The sequence below is a fragment of the Eublepharis macularius genome, chromosome 8 (genome assembly GCF_028583425.1).
Source record: "Eublepharis macularius isolate TG4126 chromosome 8, MPM_Emac_v1.0, whole genome shotgun sequence".
Taxonomy (NCBI): domain Eukaryota; kingdom Metazoa; phylum Chordata; class Lepidosauria; order Squamata; family Eublepharidae; genus Eublepharis; species Eublepharis macularius.
Genome location: NC_072797.1, coordinates 123,201,052 through 123,224,828, shown reverse-complemented (window position 1 = coordinate 123,224,828; position 23,777 = coordinate 123,201,052). Strand labels below are relative to the sequence as shown.

Here is a 23,777-nt window from a genome sequence, read left to right as displayed (position 1 = left end):
TAGGGAGTAAATACATGAATGCCTTTTGCTGCCAGTCTTTGTTTTCTTTCCTTCAAACTTTCTCACCAGTAGTAGGAGATGCACTGTAGTACTGGACTTTCCCGGCTGAGTGAAAGCACTGGATAAGTGGAGCAGGAGACATGTGATCACCCTCTGAAAATGTATTTGCAAGGTTCTTAAGCTTCGTAAGCTTACCCATACTAACTTCTGAGTACATTTAGAAACTGGAGATATTTTAAAAGAGAATACAAATAATAATGTAAGGTATTAGACATTCCAGTAAGACATTTGTTTCAGCAGTATTTCCATCTTGATCTTATTATTTCTATTAGTTTTTACATAAATGTTGAAGCCGTTCCTTCAATTATAAACATTCTTTCCACAGGCTCTTTAATTACAGTCTTGCGTGCCTTTTGTTAGGCCCACAGTATCTTGTTACTGATCTAGCAGAGAGTTTCAATAATTGATACATGAGACAATGGAACTAGCTGCATGCTAAGTGTGCCAGTGAGCAAGCAAGACTAAAACAGCTGCTCTCTGTTAAACTAACAGCCCTGTTTCTAGGGAGATTGCTGATCAACTCGTTCAACCAGTGTGGAAGGGGATGGTTTTGTTAGTGAAGCCGGTTGCTGTCTCGTTTAGGCAATTTGACATCATGAAGTAGCATTCTTTACACAAGCTTAACTCTCCCACTCTACTTAGATTCTAAGTTTTTCTCCTGTCAGTTTTGTATTTACCTTCTGAGATTGGCTTGCCTTCTCAACCCTGATTTTTTTCTTAATACTTCTACATTTAAATTTGAATTCTGCTCTTTCTGTAAGTGACATTTTAGCTTCACAGTAACCCAGTGAGTTAAGTTTCCCAGCAAGTGGAGTGTTGAAACCCAGCCCACACTGACTTCTTACTGGAATTTTTTTTAAAGAAGAGTTTATCTTAAAGATACCAAGAATTACTCGTGTTAAGTGAAGCTACATCACTCTAAAGAAATCCTAGTTGAGTCTAAAATGGTGCCAAAATTTGCAGAAGTGGCCATCTTGAGTTCCTGACATCATGTTGCTCAAGCTGGTCGACCCACCTTTGCTCCCTACAGCTTTTTGCCTTTAGCCTGGTGTGAGATATACCAAGCAAGACTGTTTTCCAGTTTTCTATTTGGAATTTCTGGAGAGGAGACAAGGGTTGGTTACAGACTTTGAAATGTATACAAAAAGGTGAAAAGTAATGTTATGCGAAAATAGTAGGCAAGCAAATACTTTCCAGCAGGGCTGGAGAAGAAGACCACCACAATGGTGAAAATTGAAAGGGAATTTATTTCAAAGTACTCTGCTTGCCAATTTATTTTCCCTTTTGGCCAATACCCTCAATCAATTAAGGCACCAAACAGTGATCTGTAAAGAAATAAGAGTTTTATTATTTCCAAATAAAACACAGATGCCTATTCTCTAGCTCATATACATAAAGAATAGTTGCATCAGAGAATCTTATATACCTTAACACATTGTTTACAGAATAAAAGATGAGGAAGGTTAATACAAACATCCCAGAATACACATGGCACCAGACAAATTTGAGTGACAGGTCAGTTAATATAAACATCTCAAATGCTGGAGCCATATTTTTGTTATGAGTTCGAAACACTTCTGAGAAGTAGCTCTTCCAAGGCTGAAATCTTAGTTATGGAATTAAACAAAAGGATTTTACAGTTGCCAGAACTTTCTCACTTGTTTAGGATTACACTGACCTACAGCTGAATTTCAGCAAAGTAAGAGAAAGAAATTGCCACTAAAGCAAGTTTACCTCCTGTGTGTGTGTGTTTTGCTTGAATGAATGCTCATACATGAGTTTTAGAAGAGGAGTCCCCAGAAAATCCTAAGTTTCCCTAGAAACTCTTCAGGGACTCCAGAATGAGAAGAATCACTACCTACCTTTACCAGACAAGTTGCCATGAAAGATGGCTTGTCCATTATTACTGATTTTACTCTGAACTAAAAATCATTCAGTTCGTGCAAGTAAGCCCCATCAGAGTTTCTGAAGGGCCTCTTCAATACCTTTCCCTGTCCCGCGGAGCCTGTCTCTGGTCTTAGCAAGACATGGTCCCTCCTTTTGAACCAAAGTCCTCCAATACATTAGCTGTACTTTCATGGAAAGTAGGTTTTCTAGTCGCAGTCACATTACCCAGGCATGTGGGAAACTGACGCCCCTCAGAAGTGATGCCCCTTTTTCTCAGTATACCCCGCAAAAATTGTTTTACACACAAGCCTGGAGTTTTTGCCCAAAGTGGTTTCTAGGTTCTCCCTCTGAGGCGGAGGACATCTTGGGTTGTTTCCTTTCACCCAATCAGGGAGAAGAGTTAAAAGAAAATTTTCTTCTTCCTCTTCCTCTTGGAGTCTAGGAATGCCCTTTTGTCCCAGTTCTTTTCCTGCCTCCAGGGAGAGCAGTTGTGGCTACAGTTTTCTCTGCCAGCCCACAGTTTGTTTTTTCTGATCTATTTCTACTTATCCTTCCCTCTTCCTCTCTCATTCCTTTTTTATTCTTCTATCGCTCTGAGCCTTTGCCTCCCCTTCTTATTTCTATCCTTCCTTCCTTCCCTACCTTCAACTACCAAGACAATGGAGACCATGGAGTCCAGGGACTCCGAGGATAGTTTTATGGAAGGTGGGGAGGAAAGCCCACCGGAGGCCGCATCAGTGGCAGAAACGGCTGCTGCAACCGGTACCGTCTTGCCGCCCAGGCTTGAATGGCATCCCGGCACCTTTCTGGCTTCTAAGCCGTGTACTTCTTCAAAAAGATCGCGTCGCAAGCAGCAAGATCCTGAAGCGTCAGACCCAGCCAGCGAGCAAACTGAAAGCAGCCCAGTCGAAGCAGCCGCGCCTTTGACGGGAAACGAAAATGGCGCCCACGCCAAATCCTGCGCGGCTCCAGGTGCCGTGGTCGCCAACCTCCAGTCGGGAGAGTGCTTAGCAGGCCCTTCTACAGCAGTTTGGCCCCTGTAATCTGCTGGCACCTACACACAAGGGACGGGTAACGTACATGGCAACCTCGGTTCCCTCCTGAGAGGCAAGTTCATGTCCTTACTGCGACAAACCATGAGGGAAGAAATTATTAATTTGTGCCAGCCCTCTCCTGAGGCAGCGAGCGAGTCCTCCTCCATGCCCCCCCCCCAGTAAGGTGCGTCGCACCCACTGCCAATGGCCTACCAAAGCAGCTCAGAAATCTGCCGCAATCCTAGCCAGAGATGGGACTCTTGTTGTAGGGGGGGGGATCCTCTTCTGATAGCAAGGAGAGTGAAGAAGGGGAGTTTCTTTCGGAGGAGGAGGAGGAAGAGGAGGTTATCATGCCTGACCAGTCAGACAGGCTGTTTAAAGCAGAGGACTACCCGTACCTACTGAATAAGGCCCTGGCAGCCCTAGAGCTTCAGGAGAAACAAAAGAGGGGAAGAAGTTTCTAATGGAGCAAATAGGGTCGCTTCCAGACCCAGAGGGTGTAAGGAATTCTTCCCCAGAGCTGATACCCAGGAGAAAGTCTTCCCTTTTCCGGAATACTTTGAGAGACAAGAGCAGAATGGGCTTCCCCCGCCTCTAGTAAACAATGTTCAAGCTCTGTAAAAAAGTTGTATGCCTTACCCTCTTACGCATCTGAGCTTTTTCAGGTTCCTAGAATCAACGCCCCGGTGGCAGCACTTCAGTCCTCAAGTCTACTGTTGGAAGATGGCCAAGGCTCTGTTAGAGACAATTTGGACAAGAAGGCGGAAGCTGCTCTCAAGAGAGCTCATGAAGCGGCAGCCATGGCGATCTGGGCCTCTTCCACCGCATCCATCATGTCCAGGGCATCAGTAGTCTGGCTATGCAAGTTGATTCAGCTACTACCTGAAAACCAAAAGCATCTACTAGAAGGGGCAAATACAGTCTTGAAAGCAGCCACTTTTACAGCAGATGCCACCCTAGATGCACTTACCTTCTCGTCTAGGGCCATTGCCTCGGCGGCAGTTGCTAGAAGGCTTCTTTGGCTGCGCGCATGGCCAGCCGACCTTTGATCCATATTCATCCTGATGGCGTATCCATTCCAGGGGGATAAGCTGTTCGGGGATGCCCTGGAAAAGGTTCTCATCAAGACAAAAGACAAGAAAAAAGCCTTACCCAAGTCGGTTAGAAGGTTTGACAGGCGACCCTTCAGCAATCAGTCCTTTCGTACGCACCATTCCTTGGCAAGACCACGTCAAGATGCCAAACGCTCCTCCTGGAACACCAACAAACAGCCATTCAGGAGATCCAACTTCGGTTTCAGATCCAACAGGCAGCATCAGCAGCGAGGGGAAAGGCAGGATTACGACACAAAAAATCAGAAATCCTGACTCGCTGCCGTATCCGGTGGGGGGGGGGGGGGAGACTACAGTTCTTTCATCAATCCTGGGTAGATTCGAAGGCGGATGCCTAGACCCTAGAAGTAGTCTCAAAGGGTTATTCTGTAGAGTTCAAGTCGCACCCACTGGATTGTTTCCTATCGTCCCCCCTACGCCGGAACCCACAAAGGAGGTCTATCACCTTAAAAGCAGTTCAACATCTCCTGAACATCAGGGCAATTGAACCCGTGCCTCGACAAGAACAAGACTTTGGCGTTTACTCCCTGTTTTTCGCAGTGCCAAAAAGAAACGGAGATTGGAGGGCCATCTTGGACTTAAAGTTCGTAAACCGTTTCATAAAGCTGAGGCACTTCTGCATGGAGACCCTAAGATCAATCGCAGAAGCTCTACGCCTGGAATAATTTCTCACTTCCATAGACCTTACAGAGGCGTACTTTCACATCCCGATTCATCAGGTCCATCGCAGGTTCCTGAGGTTCCATGTGGACAGTCTCCACTTTCAGTTCAAGGCTCTTCCATTTGGGCTTGCCATAGCTCCCAGAGTTTTTTCCAAAATCCTCATCAACCCACTCGTCCGTCTTCGAGAGAGGGGGATTCACATTTACCCCTACTTGGATGACCTGCTCCTCAGAGCAAGCTCCAGGGAAAAGGCTGTTGCCGACACACAGACCCCCATACTCTTCCTGCAAGCGCACGGCTTCTTGATCAACTTGTCAAAATGTTCCCTTCATCCTTCACAAAAACTGCTCCATCTGGGCCTGTTAATCGACTCCAAGAAGGGTCGTTTTTACCTCCTGCCAGAGAAGATTCAGAAGACCAAGGAGATGGTTGCCCTGGTGATGAGAAGCAGTTCTATTTCTTTGATGACACTGTCCAAGCTGATGGGAACCCTAGTAGCGGACTGCGAGGCCTTGGACCGCCTACACAAACGGGAACTCGTGTCCTTCCTCAGACCGTTCCAATCCCTGATTGCGCTGAAAAGCAACCAGCAGCTCCCGGTTCCCTCGAAGATCAAGTCCAGTCTCAGATGATGGACCTCAGCACCCAACCTGCGCCAGGGGAAATCCTGCCTCAACCCTCCAAGACTGCAGCTATTCACCGATGCCAGTCTCGCAGGCTGGGGGGTGATTCTGGAGAACCAACCTGCACAGGGTATGTGGTCTCAGGAGGAGGCAACCCTGCCCATCAATCTCCTGGAGATAAGAGCCATTCGCCTTGCTCTTTGGTTCTTCAGCCAAGACATCGTTGGCAAGGATGTCCTGGTGCCGACCGACAATATCTCAACCAAGGCGTACATCAACCACCAGGGGGGTACCTGCTCTCCCAAGCTACACAAAGAGGCCATGAAGATCCTTTATTGGGTGGAAGCCAATCTTTCCTCACTGCAAGCTGAACATATTAGGGGAGTAGCCAACATACAGGCAGATTGGTTGAGCAGGCAAACTATTCATCCGGGAGAGTGGGCGCTCAAGAAGGAGGTTTTCCGAATGTTAGAGGATCAGTTTGGGACCCCGATCATGGACCTGTTCCACGATCCAGTTGCTGACAAGTTCCCCTCCGATGCAACTCCCAGCGGTGCCAGATCTCCTTCAGCAGGGCCCAGTGTGGCATCCTCATCCGGAATGGATGTGTCTGACCGCGTGGAAATGGAGAGGCAGTACCTTACCAGCTTGAAGTACCCTCCCCAAGTGATTCATACTCTTCTGGCGTCTAGAAAGAAATCTACAATTAGGATATACAACATCACCTGGAAGGCCTTCACTCGTTGGGCTAAGAGGAAGAAAGTCAGCGCTCTGCGCCCGTCTATTGTAACACTGTTGGACTTTCTTCAGCATGGCCTGGACTCTGGCCTTAAACTGGCCACACTCAGTAAACAGGTGGCTGCGCTGTCTTCGGTCCTTCCTATACTGGAAGGTTTTCGACTCGCTAGACATCCTCACATTCACCGCTTCCTCAAGGGCGCTACCTTACTGAGTCCTCCAGTCTTGCATCGTTTTCCTACTTGAAGACTTCATGTTGTCCTGTCGGCCTTAATCAAATCACCATTTGAGCCCCTCGACTCAATTTAATTGAGGTGGCTAACTATCAAGACTATTTTCTTAGTGGCTGTTACGTCGGCAAGACGGATCTCGGAACTGGGAGCTTTGTCGATCAAGCCTAACTTGTGCATTTTTCACCGAGATAAAGTGGTTCTCAGGACTGACCCCACTTTTATTCCCAAATCCTGTTCCAGATTCCATAGGGTTCAGGAGATTAATCTGCCATCCTTCTGTCCTAATCCATCACATCCTAAGGAAAGGGATTGGCACACCCTCGATGTTCATAGAGCCCTCAAATCGTACCTGTCCAGGACTGAATCAATCAGACATTCAGATTAACTTTTCATCAATATTTCTCCACCCAACCAGGGGAAGAAGATGTCATCAGCAACTATTGGAAGGAACATTCGATCCTGCATTGTGGAAGCATATAAGGCGTGTAACAGGGACGTGCCGCAGGGGATTACGGTCCACTCAGCAAGAAGCGCGGCGACAAACGCAGCCTTCCTCAATGATGCCTCCGTGGAAGAGATCTGCAAGACGGCCACTTGGTCATCGGTTTCCACATTCATGCGGCACTACAAAATGAACATTTTTGATTCTGCAGATGCAGCCTTCAGAAGGAGAGTTCTACAACGTGTGGTGCAGGACGAGGAACCTCTCCCACCCTGTAATAGATAACTGCTTTGGGAGTACCCAAGATGTCCTCCGCCTCAGAGGGAGAACAGACCTTTGGACACTTACTGTGAAGGGTCCTTCTCCTCTGAGTGCAGGAGGACATCTTGCCCCTCCCGAGCTTCCTCGTCTATCCTTCTTTGTCTTTCTCTTATGACTGACACCGTTGTGTCTGGAGTCTACCTATCTCTCCTTCTGTCTATATTCTGCTGCTGTCTGTTTTGTTTTTCACGTTCAATCTCTCGCATATTTATGCACACGTGACTGAGATTTAAGTCGGGGGAAGTTTTTTCGAAAGTTTCTGAATGTTTTTTGAGAGATTTTACTGCTTGTGGAGTCACCATAACTGGGACAAAGGGCCGTTCCTAGACTCCCAAGAGGAAGAGGAAGAAGAAAATTTTCTTTTAACTTCCTGCCTCCCTGATTGGGTGAAAGGAAACAACCCAAGATGTCCTCCTGCACTCAGAGGAGAAGGACCCTTCATGGTAAGTGTCCAAAGGTCCATTCTACATGTCCCAGTGCATCACTTTACCCATGTTTTTTCCTTCCACAGGTTCTCATGCTGTGTGTACACTGTACAAATTTGATGTTAGAAGAGCTTTATTATTTTACTTAAACAGGACCAAACTGTTCAGAAGACCTAAGGGTTTATTTATTTGGTTCCCTGGAACCTGTAAGGGTCAAAGGGTGTCATCCCAGTATCTATCAAGATGGATAGTGGCAGCAATCAAGCTGTTCTGTAGACAAGCCAGTGTATCCTGTCCAGTCCCAGTCATTGCACATTCCACCAGGGCTCAGGCATCATCAGCTGCCTTCCTCAGGGGTGTGCCACTTCATGACATCTGCAGAGCCGCCACATAGTCGCCAGCCAACACCTTCATCAGACACTATTCTTGACACAAATTCAAGAAGAGAATCAACAGTCAAACAGCAGTACCACACTCTTAGTTTAACTAACAAGCTCACCCCTCCTCCTTTGGTGAGTAGCTTGTTATACTCCCAATGTGGGACTGCACATAGTTGATGCAATGATGAAAACAGGATTGCACTTACCTGTACTTATTCGTCAAGTATCTGCCATGCAGGCACACATTCCCTCACTCCTGCCCCACTGTGAGCTCTCGTTTTTTCCTTAGTCTGCTGCTAGTGGCTCAGGAGAACTAAGAGAATGAGGGAAGCTCCACGCCACGTCACACCGTTTCAGCAGGAAACTAGTTGTGCATGTGCATTGGGAGAGGAGCTCCCCTTGCAGGGTCCTAAAGCTTGAAATCTTTCTCCATGACCAACCTGCTCATGCACAGTCCCGGTGTGTACCTGCATGGTAGATACTTGATGAACAACAGTTACAGGTAAGGGGAACCTTGTTTTCCTTGGCTTTTCTTCCTGTGCACATACCCCCATTCCCCCCCCCCCCCGCAAAGCTGAACTGTGGCTTTTTTGAAGTGCAGAATGCTTTCTTTGGTGTGAGGTTTAGTCCTCCCTTTCGTCCTCCCATTTACCCCCCTGCTCCCTGATTGGTTGAACAGCAACCAATCCATTTTTTCCTCTGAATTAAGAAAAAATTACACACCAACATTGATGCCTTAAAAAAGAAAACCCTGTGACTGATGAGGGGAAAGGCTGCAATATGTCTAATAGAAAAATACTGCAAAGAACCCTGAATCCCACTTGGTATTTTAAAGTTTCCCTCTGTGCCTCCTGTAATTTTTAGTCCGTTCATTTTGGATGTTTTATTTTAAAAAATGTTTTAAACAGCAACCTTGGTACCTTAAACACGTACGTTTCCTCAGTGAATCAACTGACAAAACTGACCCATCCTTAGCCAATCAAATGATGAAACTGATGTGTTCCCCAGAAAGCCCCCAGCAGAAATAGCATTTTTCTAGCGCAGAAAAAATAAACGGACGCCACTTCCATTTGGCTCCCCTCAAGTGCGGAGTTACAAAGGCCCAAATCAGATCAAATATCCGGAAAACCCAGTATAAGTGTGCATGTGGAAAACACAATGCACTCAGCCTAATCTACTTCACAGGATTGTCATGAGGATATACCAAGTGTTGGGATATACCATGAGGATATACCAAATCAGGTGGTGGTATGTTGAACACTTGGTATATCTTTTTGATTTGCTTGGATTTTTTGTTTGTAAAGCAACAGCCAGAGTTTTTCATTTTGTCTGATTTGGACATCATAACAAAGTGAAGCCTTTAATAACAAAGTGAAGCCTTCCAAATGCACTCTTATAACTTAACCCTAACCCCTACCAGCCAGCCCAAACCAGACGTAGAGAACTTTTAACTCTTGGAGCTACACCAAAAATTCAGAAATCTCTCATTTTTATTTTAATCACCATGTTGTCTTAATATTGTCATCACTAAACCTAATCCTAATATTTTCATAGTTTCTCATAATCAAGTAATCCTAGTTGTCGCTCTAACCTCTAGCCATAACCTAACTTCTCCCCAGTTTCTCATAGTTTCATTACTGCTTTATAAAGCTTCACGTAATTGAATATTAGAGCCAGTATAGAAAGCAAGTGATTGAGATGAATTATTCTACCACAGTTGAATGGTGCAAAATTAACATGTAAACAAGCAGGGACAAAAACTTCATGAATATGTTATTATTTCATACAACATAGTCTGATGTGAAATGATAAATAAGGTTTGTGCTGCCACTGAGTGTTGCCAAGAGACACCACAATAAAATCATCGCTGAAAGTGCTATGGTGACCTGGTGCCTGGAATTTTTTGAGCCCTGCTTTGAACTTTTGAGATTACAGCTTTCTTTGGTTTGAATTTACAGTCCTGTTGAGTCATTCTGCATTTTTATTTTTGAGCAAAACTGTATGATCATTTAACTCATTTACCATGTTGTGAGCCCCTTATACATTTCCACCTACCACAAACCTTTCTTCATGGATTTGTGACTTCCCAGATAGTTAGGGACTGTCATAACACACCACCTATCAAACCTCTAATTTTCAAGCAAAGAACCCTGACCCAAATCCACACAGAGTTCCCTCTTTTCTCTTTCCCAGAGGCTCTACCAGACAGGCAGCCCAGTTCCCTATATTTACTTCCCTTTGCCCAGCTACTGCCCAGGGCAACTGGGGAAAGGGAGCTCGTTGTTTACTTTCCATACACACATGGCCACTATTTAATAAATTTGGCCCATTTGTCCTGACCAGACTCTGGCTTGTGTGTCTTATTTCCTCTCAGCCAACAACTTCAGGCTAGCTAGCTTTAACACAGGAACGGAAGAATAACTTTTATTACACAGAACATAGGAGAGAATGATTTCTAAACTCATGGATTGTGGTTAAAAAAGGAAAGATTGCTGTATATCAGAACAGGGGTTAACAGCCAAGTATATTTCTGCTGCCTCTCTTAGCAGCTTCCAAAACCTTCTCTTCAGTAACTGCCTTTCCAGTGGGCTTTCAACTGCCACTGGCCCAGCTTTCCACCAGCTCTCATTTGCTATTTCCCAGGAGAGACGGAGCTGGAACCAGTCCTACCTCATCACACACAGATTTATATTTTTAGCATTCAATCAGAAATGTTTGATTTCATCTGTGTCTTAACTAAGATTGTAATAGAAATTATAGTACAAATCAAGTTGCAGTCTCCTGTAGTCTTGCTGTGTAACAAACTAAATTTAATTTAAAATATTTACTGAGTTCTAGTGCACATTTAATCATGAAAACTTTATACATTTCCAATTATACTGATAACGGATGAATCAAGAATAACCTCTTGGTTTCTCTCTGGTACTGCCATTCTACTGCTCTGGTCTCAAGGCTAAATTTTGAACTACTGTTATCTACAGCAGGTCATATTGGATTCTTGCTTTCAACTTGAGTACAATTAAAGTTGTCTGTTTAGGGCAGACAGTAGACACAAGCTAATGCAGCCCTTCCTCAATGCAGTCTTTGAAAAGGTGTCCTAGCTTTGAGCTCTTTTGAGTAAAGAGCATACTTGGACTACATTCACACATCACATGTGAGCTCATTTAAGGAAAAAGTCAAAATAACTGGCTTGTTGCAAGGCTTATGTACATTGCTCCATATTCTCTTCTCACGTCAAGAATCACTTCTAAACCTGTGTAAGGTGAACACTGATTTAAAGCATGAAAAACTGTTACCTACAAAACCAAATAGTACTTTTAGGCACCCCACATTTCCATATATAAACTTAGTTTTGTAAATTGAACTAACAGCAGACACTGAGGCATTAGAAATATTTGTATTCCACACAATGTTGTTGATCCAAATACTTGTGTTCTCAACAACAGGGATATTTAACATGCATGCATTATGAGCAGTAGAAGTGAAACTTGCAACCTCAGTATAGTAGGTATTTTCTTTTTCACAGGAAAATAAGGCAATAGGGTTTTGTAGTGGAGTTCCAAATCTATCACTGTGTTTAGAACATAATACTTGTGCTTTAGTGTCATGGAAATGCATCTAAACTTTCCTTAATCTTCCTAAATTTAGTTGAAAGAACTGCTTTACAACTTGCTGCCAAACGGAGAAAAACATTCTGATTGTAATGTCTAAATCACACAGTCATCACATTTTTATCCTGCCCTTCCTCCAAGGACTGCAGTGTCACATGTTGTTCTTCCTCCCATTTTGCATTCACATCAACTGAGTCATCCTAAACTTGTGGGTGTGTTGGGTCCAAGATCACTCACTGAGTTTTACTGCTGAGAGGAGCCTTGCATCCAGGTCTCTCCGCAGGGCCTGTAAGGTGGAGATGTTCTGCGGGGTGTTGGCAGCCTGTCCCTCCTGCCTGCCCATTCCCCACTCCATGCAGCCTGGGATGTGATCAGGAGACCCTCATCACTGGCTGCGTCCTGTGGTTTTGTTGTAGCTTCAGTGACACCTGTTAGATGACTCTTTGCAGTTACTGGTTTTGATGTAATTTATGAGTTTTAAAGTTTTTTTTAATCTTGTATTTATTGTTGTGATGCACCCTGAGCCTGCTTGCAGGGAGGGTGGGATATAAATTGAATAAAATAAAATAAAATAGTCCTCATCTGATTGTCTGTTTAATCCAGCAGTCTCCAACATGATGCCTCTTTGCTGGCTTGTTCCTGACCCCTTCTACTTATCATTTTCCAAGTTCCTTTGTTTTCTGTCCCATTCCCATTCCTGTCTCTTTTCACTTTCATGTTACCCCTGCCCCTAACCCGTAGGCAGTTTAAAGATGTTCTAAAGGCAATGGGGGGCGGGGATGGGGAAGCTAAGCTCTAGGTGCCTCTTATGAAGTTCAGGCAGTAGTTGTCACTTGAAGGATAATGGGCACCTGAGCTCACAGCTTGGCTCTGTTAGTCTTCATTATGGGCCTGTTTGCTTAAAACAACCTGGCCACAACATCTCAAGCATCACATCTCAGCTGTGTTTTGCTTGGCCTTGCTCCCATGCAGGAGTTGCTGAAGTTCATTACCCTCAGTGTTTCAAAAGTGTTCACAAACCGAACATGTCTGAGATCTTACATCCCAGCAAAAGTTGTCTCCATACTGAGAAGATGCTTTTTTTTTTCTTTTGCTCCTGAAAAAGCCTTATTAACAGTCATATTTAAAGTGTTTCCTCCTGTCTTATGTGATTGCCAAACTGTCCTTCAGTTCAATAAAACGGCTATTTTGTTTTCATTTTAATCCTTGTGCATTGCTGAAATTAGTGTTTCTAGTGTTTCACTTTTTGCTTAGTCACACAAGTTACTGGGATGGGTTGATGTAAATGCCAAGCAAGGCCAGGGCTTAGATCAAACGATCATCCTGTGTGTGTGGAAGACTCTTCTAGTTGCTCAGAAAGCGTGTTGTTTATTTTGTCCTTTCTGTGGACCATTCCCCCATGCCCTTGGAAAAGCCACTGTACAGTAGGGATGACCAACCTCTGACAGACGTGCCACACTGCAGTGTGCTTAGTAACTTTGTATGACATGCAAAACTATTTCTACAGCCAAGCAACCAAGATGAGTCCTTGAACAGCAGGCAGTACCATTGGGGCTGGTAGTAGTGGAGAAGATCACAGGCTTGTCTTATGCTTCTCCTGACCTTTGAACCCTGTAGTGGCCAGCTGAGTCCAATATGAGCCCCGGCTTAGTGGCAGTGCTGCTGGCGCTTGGCTTGCTACCAGTGCATCTGGCTACCCTTTTTTTGTCAACATAAGTAGATGTTGCTTTGTTTTTGACATTCTGGTCCAAAAAGATCCCCAGGCCAGGTTTTGGAGTGGGCTGGAGTCTCCAATGGGGAGACATGACCCTTCTTTCTAACACACACATCCTTCACCAGATGCATCTTCTCCTTATTCCTGGAGTCTTTGCATCCAAGGTCAAGTAAAAACTATCTTGTGGGTGTGAAAAGTCACTTATATGGTAGAAAACCTCTATTCTTAATTTTTTATTTGAAATACCATGTTTCAGAAGACGTACTCAAGCATGTGCATAAGAAATCTTTCTTATATATAAAGTAATTTAAACAAAAAATTAGGGATAGCTTTGTTTTCAGGCAGTATGGCATGCCCTCAGCTTTTTCTTTCTGGTAGGCTTTTAAAAGGAAAATTGTCATTGTAAACTTTAGCTTTCAGATTTGATGTGTCAGGGTTGGGAAGTAATTAACGGTTGTGAAACAAAGCAACACTTGAGATGCTGTAAAATGATAATGTATCTTATGGTATGGCAAGGCCAGCAAGGCGCGCTTAGTTCTAAACTGAAAGCTCCAGACTCTTTAGCCTTTCCCACAGTAAAGGTGCTGCAATCCTTTAGTCATCTTGGTTGCCCTCTTCTGTACTTTTTTTTTCCAGCTCTGCAGGTTTTTTTGAGATAGTGATCAGAACTTTATACACCATTCCAAATGAGACTGAATCATAGATTTTAATACAGTTTTTTCTAACATTGGCTGTTTGTATTTTCAATCTCATTTTAAATCATCCCCAGCATAGAATTTGCATTTTTCAACGCGACTGTGAACTGCCAATATTTTTATTGACCTATACACAATGATACCCAGCTTTTTTCCTCTGTCTGGCAGTTCACGCTCCATTAGCATAATTAAATATTTAATTAAAATCTCTAAATATTAAGATTTCCTATTCCAGCATGCATCACTGTAGAATTACCAACACAGAATTTCATTTGCCATGTTGTTGTGTTTCCCCTCCCATCATATCCTTTCTGCATTTTGGTCTTGACCCATTGACTTGCACCGTTTCTCTCATACAGCAGCCTCTCCATCTCCGCTTTCCAGTTTCTCTCCTCCTCCCCATCACCTCCCTTCTTAACATCATCCCCATTATCTTTCTTTCCCAGCATTCTTTTTTCCTTCTTCCAGAGCTTTCCATTGTCTTCCATTCTTCTTTAGTTACTCGCATTCCTTTTACATACTTCACCCCTTGCATACTTTCTTGTTGCCCTCCTTTTTTACTTATTCTGTCCTAGCTCTCTCCCCTTTTAACTGCTTCCATCCTTTTTGCTGCTTAGCTGCCTTTACAGCACCCTCTTCTTATGGCCACCCCAGTATTTCACTGAGTAATGAATGGAGGAATTTGTAATGAATAGAAGGCTTGGTAGAACTTCGAGATGCTGTAGATCAGAAGACTGGGCTTTGTAGAGGTATTATACTAGTGTGCTAAATTTCACTCAACAAGTAGAGACCTGGCGGGAGGGTCTATGAGCAAAGTGATGACTTGCATATCTAACAATAACAATAGAGACACAATATTATTTGAAAACTGACAGAAAAGATCTGTTTTCCACCTGAAAAATGCATGTATGAGTATGCTACCTTGAAAAGGTGCTGTTAAGCAAAGGCAATTTAAATGTAACCATAAACATGTAAACAATACTTGACCCTCACCTGTCCTCAAGTATTTGTTTCCAGATGCTGGTAGAATAGTTTGGTTTTGTACAGCGTCTTGAAATGGAATAATGTACTAGATAAAATAATGTTTCAAGCCATGATAAAAGTGCCTTTAGAATAAAATTGTCTTTGTGTTTTGACTAAAATTTCCCCGTTCTAGGTCTTGCAGACAAAAAAATACCAAAATACATTTGGTAGATAGCAGAGTGAGCCATGGCAATTTTAACGTTCGGCTATTTTTTATGGCTTATTTTTTCAGCGTGGATCTGATGAGCTTCTTCCTTCTGGTATCACTTACGGGCCTTTTACCATGAGCAGTTCTACTCCTGCTACAGGTATGGTTAACAATCTATTTTGCGGCAGGCTTGCAATTAGCTACTTACTTGGTCTCTTCTAGTGATTAACATTTTGTGGCCTACTCACTTTTAAAGATTTATTTGCAAGACTGTTCTGCAGTATGTTGATGTAATTACTGACAGATCCAAGGGCTGCCGCCATTGGTCTGGTCCAGTCAACCTACTTTCCACAGTAGCTGGGCTGACAGCAATAGTGAAGTGTTAAGGAATGTATTGAATTGTAAATGATAAAGATAGGAAAGATGAGTTTCTCTTCAGTAACGTAACTAGATTTTTCTGTTCCCATTGCCTTGTACGGGAACTACCTCTAACACTTTGGAATTACAGGCAGAAAGTTGGCTGGACATGGAGAGGCATGGACTGGACATGATCACTGGTACCTGCTAGAAGGGGAGGCCCTGTCAGCATCCCATTGGCAGTTAAACATTCATTGTGTGAATGTTTACTTCATCTGTTTACCAAAACAATTTTACTAATCCAACTTGATTTATACCATGTGGACATAACTTTCTTTCTCTATAGGGAAATCATAATTGGCTGTTCTAGTTTTGGAGACCAATGGTTGACTGAACTCTTTTTTTTTTAGGACTTGAATGTTGTTTAGATCTGGTGGCAGTTGGATTTTTTCGTAGTTTATAGAAAAATGAAAAGACTGTTATATCTGACTGCAGTATAGCCTGAAGTATGGCACAATAAAGCCTAGATGTAGCTGTGCCAAAAAAGGGCATATGTATCTACTTGCCTAATACTTTGGATCGGTGCTGATGTAGAGCTGCCTCTCTCCTGGTCATTGATTGGGAGCACTCTGTAGGTTTGCATGTTCTGCTTCCCATTTAAGTATCTCGCCTTTCAACTTGAGCGAACTATTGATAGTTAACTGCACCAGTATTTTTGGTGGCAATATTCGATGCCAAGTCATAGTTTAAATCTGCTTCAAACTAAAGTACCTTACTCTCAAAAGCTTATACCCTGAAAATCTTGTTGGTCTCTAAGGTGCCACTGAACTCAAATCCTGCTGCTTCAAACTGAAAAGGGAAAGGGAGTGAGGGAGAGGAGTATATGAACCTATGGGGCATCCCTAATGTAAGTGATTAGACAGCCTTACGTTATATTGAGTTTTCTGTTGGCTGACTGGGAAAAAGTGTGCAATAGTGAATGTACACATGTCACCAAGTTACTCAAAGAGCTTCCAGGACAGTAGGCAAGAAAATGTCATTTTTAAATTAGGATATAGTACAAAATGTGCTATCAGAACTAGCTTCATATTTAGTTGGTATTCAGCTTTGAATGACACTGTCTTTCAATCTGTTCTTTGAAATCACTGCCTTAGTATACTGAGGATTTCTAAAAATGTGTGTGAAAACGGGCAGTGATATCATAGTGTAAGCTTCCCTGTTAACCATATCTTTAAAGGCAAAGCTGTAAATAACACACAGCATTAAAACACAGAGCAGTTGGCTTTTCCAGCCCTTGAGCATTGTGTCTCTGTTTTCTGGACAAACTACTAAGAAGAGCATCAGATTGCATGATAAGCATCTTTCATATGAAGGAGGCTTCAGAGAATCTGACAGACTTGTTTAAAACAAGTGGGGATGTGCAAGAATTTGCAGTGGATAGAGAGGAAGAAACAGAAAAATGTTTCTCCTCCCCTCTTTTTCCTCCTCCAGGCAGCACCTCTGCCGTCAGCCTCAGTGGCTGCTGCCTTTACTGACCTTTAGGCTTGCCTTGCAATTTGATTTGATTTGATTTATTATATTTCTAACCTGCCCTCCCTGCAAGCAGGCTCAGGGTGGGTCACAGCATCAAATCACATACTAATTAAAACCATACGATAAATACAGAAGGATAAAAAACACCATCTCATACAATACAGGTAGAATGAAAACCATCCAAATTCAGAATCCAGTATATTTGGATACAGTGGCGTAGAACAAAGGCAAACTGCCAGAATCAACAGCAGGACAGAACAATAAAAGCAGAGCAGCCCAAAGGAACACAGCAGGAAAGGGTGGTTAGGTAGTCCACCCATGCCTCAACCACAGCCATAGGCTGGCAGAACATCTTTGTCTTGCAGGCCCAGCAGATCTGTAGCAAGTCCCGCAGGGCCCAGGTCTCACCAAAGAGAGTCCCAGCAGGTTGAGGCCAGAAGCGAGAAGGGTCTGGCCTTGGTCGAGGCCAGGCAAACATCCTTGGGGCCAGGGATCACCAGTAGATGTTTGTCAGCTGAACAGAGCACTGTCCAGGGAACATATCACAAGAGGCAGTCTCACAGATATATTGGTCCCAGTTCTCTAAGAGCTTTAAATGTTAAAACCAAAACCTTGAACTTGATCTGGAATTCAGCCGGGACCCAGTGCAAGACAGGTTGTATATGTATCCTAGACAAGGTTCCAGTGAGGACATGTGCCGCCACATTCTGGACCAGTTGCAGTTTCTGGATCAGTCTCAAGGGCAGCCCTGAGGAGAGCGAGTTACAGTAATCTAATCTGGAAGTGACCATTGCTTGGATCACCACAGTCAGGTCAGGGGCCGAGAGATAGAGGACTAGCTGCCTGACCTGGCAAAAATAGAAAAATGCAGATCTGGCAACTGCTGTGACCTGGGCTGCCATTAATAAGGAGGCATCCAGAACCATGCACAGGCTCCTTACTGTTGATGCAGAAGTCAATGGTACCCCATCTGTCAGTCCCTGGCAGTTAGGTCCCACAGTTAACACACAGGTGTTCCAGTTGAAGCAACTTTATTAGAGATCCATACAATTCAGGGTGTTCACACAAGTAGCAATTGGCAGAAGTGACAATTCAAACAAAAGCATTACTAATTATAGGGCAACTTCCCACCTTTTGGGTCCGTTGACATTCTGGCGCGAAACCCCAAAGAAGTTTCATGGGAACTGGTTAGTTTAGACTAATTGAAGTACAAAGTGAAAATATCCCAGTCTCTGGGAAAAGATACAGTGTTCACTGCTAACAGCTCTCCTTCAAGGACACGTGCTGGAAAAGTGAAAGTACATATTTTCAGCAGTTAACGGAGAGGCCCCACTGGCTCTCCTGCGTTTTATGTTAGCCATTAAGACACTCTCAGATGACCTATACAGTATACAGAATATAACTTTGGCAAACAGTTATGATGAGCGCAACCTGCATAACACAATAATGGCAGGTATGCTGGCATTACTGAGGGCTGGGATACTAATCCCCGAATCTGTCAGCTGACGGCCCAAATGTTGGACCTCCGTCTTCATGGGGTTTAACTTCTAGTCCTGAATGTGCTGGCAGCAAAGAAGGCTACAAGATGGGATTGGATGGCCTGCCAGCAGCTCACACCTTCCAGCCTGATGTAGGAAGACACTTCATGCCAAGTCAATTTATCCTTACTGTGCTGGCACTTTCCAAGTTAACTGTAGGTTATGATCAGTTCACTGTCCCTCCTATACTTGCTTGACAAGGCTGGAGGGTCTTTCATGGTACATATGCTGTCTGTCCAGTTAGCTTCCTTAGTGCCTTGCACAGTCAGCCGGATTGCTCTTGCTATCTAGACTAGTAGAGGGGCCTGCTTATGAAACAGAATCTTGGCAACAGTGCTGTTGAACCTCTCTCAGACCTTCTCATTCTTCGTTTCCTAGACCTCTGATCTTCCCTACCCCTTGCCCTGTGACACTAGTGCCTGATCTAGTCTGATGTTTTTATGGATCCGTGCAGTTAGCCATGGAGCCCGGTGCTGCTCTTCAGAAGACTCCCACTGTCTTAGCTCCTCTGGATGCTGTTGATTCAGCAGCTACAATTTGATACAGCTGTTTACAAGCTAAAAGTAAAACCGAAGTTTCTGTGAAAGAAACAAACTGGCATCACTCTGTGTAAGATTAGGGTTAGCCCCCCCCCTAAAGACAGGTAAGTCTGCATAACGGTGCCCACCACACCTACTGCCAGGGTTTGCAGAAAAACCTTAATTTTCAAAGATAACTTTTGTGGAGGAGAGGCAAAACAAGTTAGTTAGAAGTAGATGTTACAGGGAACCAGTTTGGACTGCAGATGGTGGCAGTAGTCACAAGAAAGAGGCAATAAGATGAGTGTGTGTGTGTGGGGGGGGGTGTAATTCAGGCTTCCAGTATCTTTGAATTTACTTTATTAAAGAATACTAGAGTAGGAAGAAATCTAATGTAACATTGCTCGCAAGAGCTTCAGTCTTATATTTTACAAAGAAATTTTGTTTGTGCAAAACTGTTACCTTTTTTTATATTTTAGCTAATGGGAATGATAGCAAGAAATTTAAAGGAGACAGATCTCCATGTTCCCCATCTCGAGTCCTTCATCTTCGTAAAATTCCAAATGATGTCACTGAAGCAGAAGTCATATCTCTAGGTTTACCTTTCGGCAAAGTAACAAATCTCTTGATGTTGAAAGGAAAAAGCCAGGTATGTACGTTTGTGCAATATTTGCCCATGACGGCACCTATGGCATCTATGTAGAACACTGGATCTTTTTAAAAAAGGCACTCTGGAGAAAATGTAGGCTCATATCAGTAAAAGAAACTTCTACCTAAAGACCTGTGTCCAACCTCTTCTGAACACTTTAGTTTTCTAAACTAAGTGGTAGTGATTTCCACTGATTTCCTCTGCCCACTGCAGCCTCCTATTGTTGTTACTGAGGGGGCCTTCTTGAGGGAACTGTGCGGTTGAATCAAGGCCATACTATTTTTTTATTTTAAAATCAAGCTTTCAAGTTCTTAAGCTATTCTCAAGCTTTATAGTTTGAGAATATATTCTTCTAGTATCTCAAGTTGCTGCAATCAAATCTCTATTTGGCTGGAATGAATTCAGCTTGTTGCCATGTTCACACCCCTCCATTCTTCTGTCACATGTGAGGTGCGATTGTAAGTTTTGTGATATTGGAAGCCTTGAGTCAAACTCCAGTTTCCTTACGTGCCTGCATTCAAACCCTGAAAGCTTCCTGATTCTCAAGGCTTCAGTCGTTCTGTTCAGATGAAGGAGGAGAGCATTTGTGCCCATTGCAGGCAAGTTTTGGTTTGTAAGCCTTGATGTCTGAAAACAGCTACTGGTTTGCCTTAGTCCTAGCACAGTGGCTTTCAGTCTATGGGTCATTCAGGTGTGTTTTGAGTCCCTGAATTTTTTTGGCTGTCTTTTAGACTCTGCTGCATAGTTTATGAGAAGGGTAAACTATAAATGAAGTAAGTAAATAAAAGAGCAAGAGTGCCATGCCCCTGAGTGGAATGAATGCTGAGAAAAACGGTAACAGTGAGGTGTGTCTCTCATTAATGGGAAGAATTCCTCCATAGTTCTTGACGTGGAGTTGGATACAGTGTTTGCCCTCCCCTGTCTCCCCCCTAGAGTGGCCAAAAATCCTTGTTGCAGTCAGCTCTTTGTTCCATCTCAGAATTTGCCCTCCCTTTGAGTGACTCGCTGTTCCATTCTAAACGGCATGACTGTAGCCTATGCCAAGGGGAGATATAAAAGGCAGCAGAACAAAAGATGTTGAACAAACAAATGCTTTTATTCACGTTGCCAACATAAACAGCAGAAATTGCTCTAGACAAAACAGAAGCAGTGCACGGCACACCTGAATCCCTACCTTTCTCCCTTGTTTCCCCCTCCCTGACACTATGAGTCATTCTGGAAATGCAATGCATATCACTTCCTCTTGATTCTGCCTCCATCCCACATTTATTTCACAAGTAGATGATACTTGGCATCCCCCCCCCCCACCCCCCGGTACCAGTTCATATCCAAGGAAAATCAACAAGATGCATTTCTTTGGAAGTGTGCAGTGCATGTCAGATGAGGGGAGATATATGATGTTAGAGAAGTTGCTAAGCAGAGGGGGAGTTATCTCACTCTGTACTTACTGCTCCTGCCCAACTCGTGTATTGTTACTGACCGATGGTGGGTAGGCTACTGATGCACTTTACCAGAAGAAGAATAGCATGTGGGTTCTTGTGATAGTATCGAGGGATACTGCTTGGTGTCAGAAAAGAAGGCTACCAGCAATTAAAATGGGAACCCAAACTTGCTAGTTTATGGTCATCTGACATAGTGACTGTGAGTTGTTCAACAAATTCCATTTTGTTCTATGATGTCTGAATGCAGCTTGCAGTTTTGGCTGTTAGAGTCTTAGTCTTCGGTAAACTCCAAAGCATGCAGATGTTGTATAGCAGTAAAGTAAGCGCTTTACAAAGTTGTATACGTTGGACTGGATCCTGTCCAGCATAAGCTGGATATGTTAGGTGAACAGGAACTCACCACCCACCACCACCACTGTAGCCTCCTGTGCTTACCTTCATGTCCTCCCAGAGGGCAGTGAACCCCTGAGGAAATATATGTGGTAAACTGACAGTCTTCAGTGGAAGGTGGGAATTGATGGAAACACAAACAGTAAAGCGGCTAGGAGCTCAGTTACTGTGGGTTTGATCTTATTTATTTTCATAAAATCACATAGCTTTTTAAAAGCAATTAATGGTTACTCCAGGGTAGGGCATGGTCTCAGTATCTGAAGCTTGTTAGTGCACCTGGCCTAGCAGAATGATTACATGAGGAAGGTTTCCATGGGTTAGTGAACATATACTTACATAATAAAATAACAAATAGCTTATTTTTAACACATTCATTTTTAGCCGAGATAAATATAAGTAAGATTTCTTTTATAAATGCATTGGTAAGTACATTGCAAGCTTTCAGAAAAGTTTGTGTAGTGTTTCAGTTGTCCTATTTGTGTTTAATTGTAGGCTTTCCTAGAAATGGCTTCAGAAGAAGCTGCTGTTACCATGGTGAACTACTACACTCCCGTTACTCCTCACCTCCGCAGTCAGCCTGTTTATATCCAGTATTCCAATCACAGAGAACTTAAGACGGACAATATGCCCCATCAGGCCGTAAGTGTGCAACTTTCAGGAAAAATTTATAGCATGCATTAATAAGCGAATATGTAAAAGATTGCTGAGCCACTTACTGTTTTCAGAAACCTGCAAATAGGTAGTATAAGTGAGGCCAAGTGAATTTCAACTGAGTAGTTGAACTTCAGTTCCACTGTTGCCTTTATAAAATCATAATGATCTTCCCCTTCTATTCTGGGTTTTACTACAATTAGCCATATTGTACTTAGTGCTATTGTGATATTATATGTCAAAATCTAAAGACATCTCCTTCACTTCTCTTGCTCTACCTAACTATATGTCATTATCCGGGTTGAATATTAGATCTTCAAATGGAATTCTGGGATTGGCTACTTATTGTGATCCCAATACTTGTTTTAGAATCTAGTTTCTGCAAAATGTTCTAAATTGTACATTCCTTCCTCCTGGATGAATGAGGCAGAAGGCTTGCATTTATCGCCCTTAGAATTCAGTTGCTGTGTGAACTAAGTTTACTTTCACAGTCAACTTGCTTCATTGCATAGCAGATGAGCCAAATATTTAGTTGTCAGTTTGTCCACATCTGTTCTGGTGCCCCATTAGCAGATCAGATTCAACTGGATACGATGCCAGATGACCAACTGGAGGCAGGGGTGGTTCCACCCTCCCTAAAAAAGTCAGAAACTGAATGAACATCTTGGGAGGAATAAGTAAACTGCATACAAGGCTGGTAGATTTCAGCAAATTTAAGCTTTGGTCCCAAAGTCTAGCCCCAGCCTAGTCGGAAAAAGACTTTTGACATGTCTTCTGGCCCTCCTTTTAAACTGTTAAATTCTGCAACTGTTAACTGTTGGAAACTGAATCCCTGTACTATTGTACTTGTAAAATTCAGACATACAAAGCATAAGTAGAAAGACAATTTCCTGCTGTTATTTTTGAAAACTGAATGTGCAGCGTCAGAGCAGATAGCATGTTATTCTGAATAGTTGTGCTCCATAAACTGTGAATATGTTTATATTTTCGCTACACATAGGGGATATGTGTGAGAGAGTAGACAGGGTGTGTAATGCAGGACTGAACATCCTATTGGTGTTCTCTTGTAGTGAAATAATATGGATGTTCTTCAGTGAAATCTTATTGCAAAGATCTTCCTTGATGGCATACACATTAGGAGTGCATCAATTTCGTAAAAAAAAATGTAAACTCTTTTCAATAGTGTCTTGAGCCACCTGATGCCCCAATATATCATCAGACATTGTACAAATGGAAGACTCTCCAAATAAATTGCTTTCATTTTAATTTATCCAAAGTACCACTGCCTCATGACACAAATGTATGTCAGTATACCATTAACCTTTACTTACAAGCTGCATAGCCCAGTCTAGCAAATATGCCTCAAATCTTTTCCTAGCATGCTAGGAAAGTTTAAAAAATCATAATTCCACCTGAATTTGAGAGAGAGAAGAATTATTGGCACTTCAGAGTCTGTATACTACACTCTGTTTATCAAATTGTGATAACTCTTTAATCCTGCCTACTAGATCACCCATATTCATAGTTCTCCAGTTCACATTATATGCCCTTGCTTTGGGGTTGTAGTAGAGTTGCCAAAATACCTGAATG

General features: G+C 43.1%; 1 protein-coding gene across 5 annotated transcripts in view; it reads left to right on the top strand.

The window, feature by feature from the left end:
* The window catches only part of PTBP3 (polypyrimidine tract binding protein 3), a 64,078-nt gene that overhangs the window by 20,918 nt on the left and 19,383 nt on the right, over nt 1-23,777 (top strand). For 2 of the 5 annotated variants that reach the window (XM_054986224.1, XM_054986220.1), the window contains 3 exons: nt 15,194-15,269; nt 19,535-19,704; nt 22,029-22,175. In XM_054986224.1, coding sequence (XP_054842199.1) covers nt 15,245-15,269; nt 19,535-19,704; nt 22,029-22,175 — 342 coding nt within the window. In that variant the 5' untranslated portion in view covers nt 15,194-15,244. Of the gene's footprint in view, nt 1-15,193; nt 15,270-16,283; nt 16,374-19,534; nt 19,705-22,028; nt 22,176-23,777 lie in introns of those variants that run through there. The other 3 variants (XM_054986221.1, XM_054986223.1, XM_054986222.1) reach the window with 3 other exon arrangements.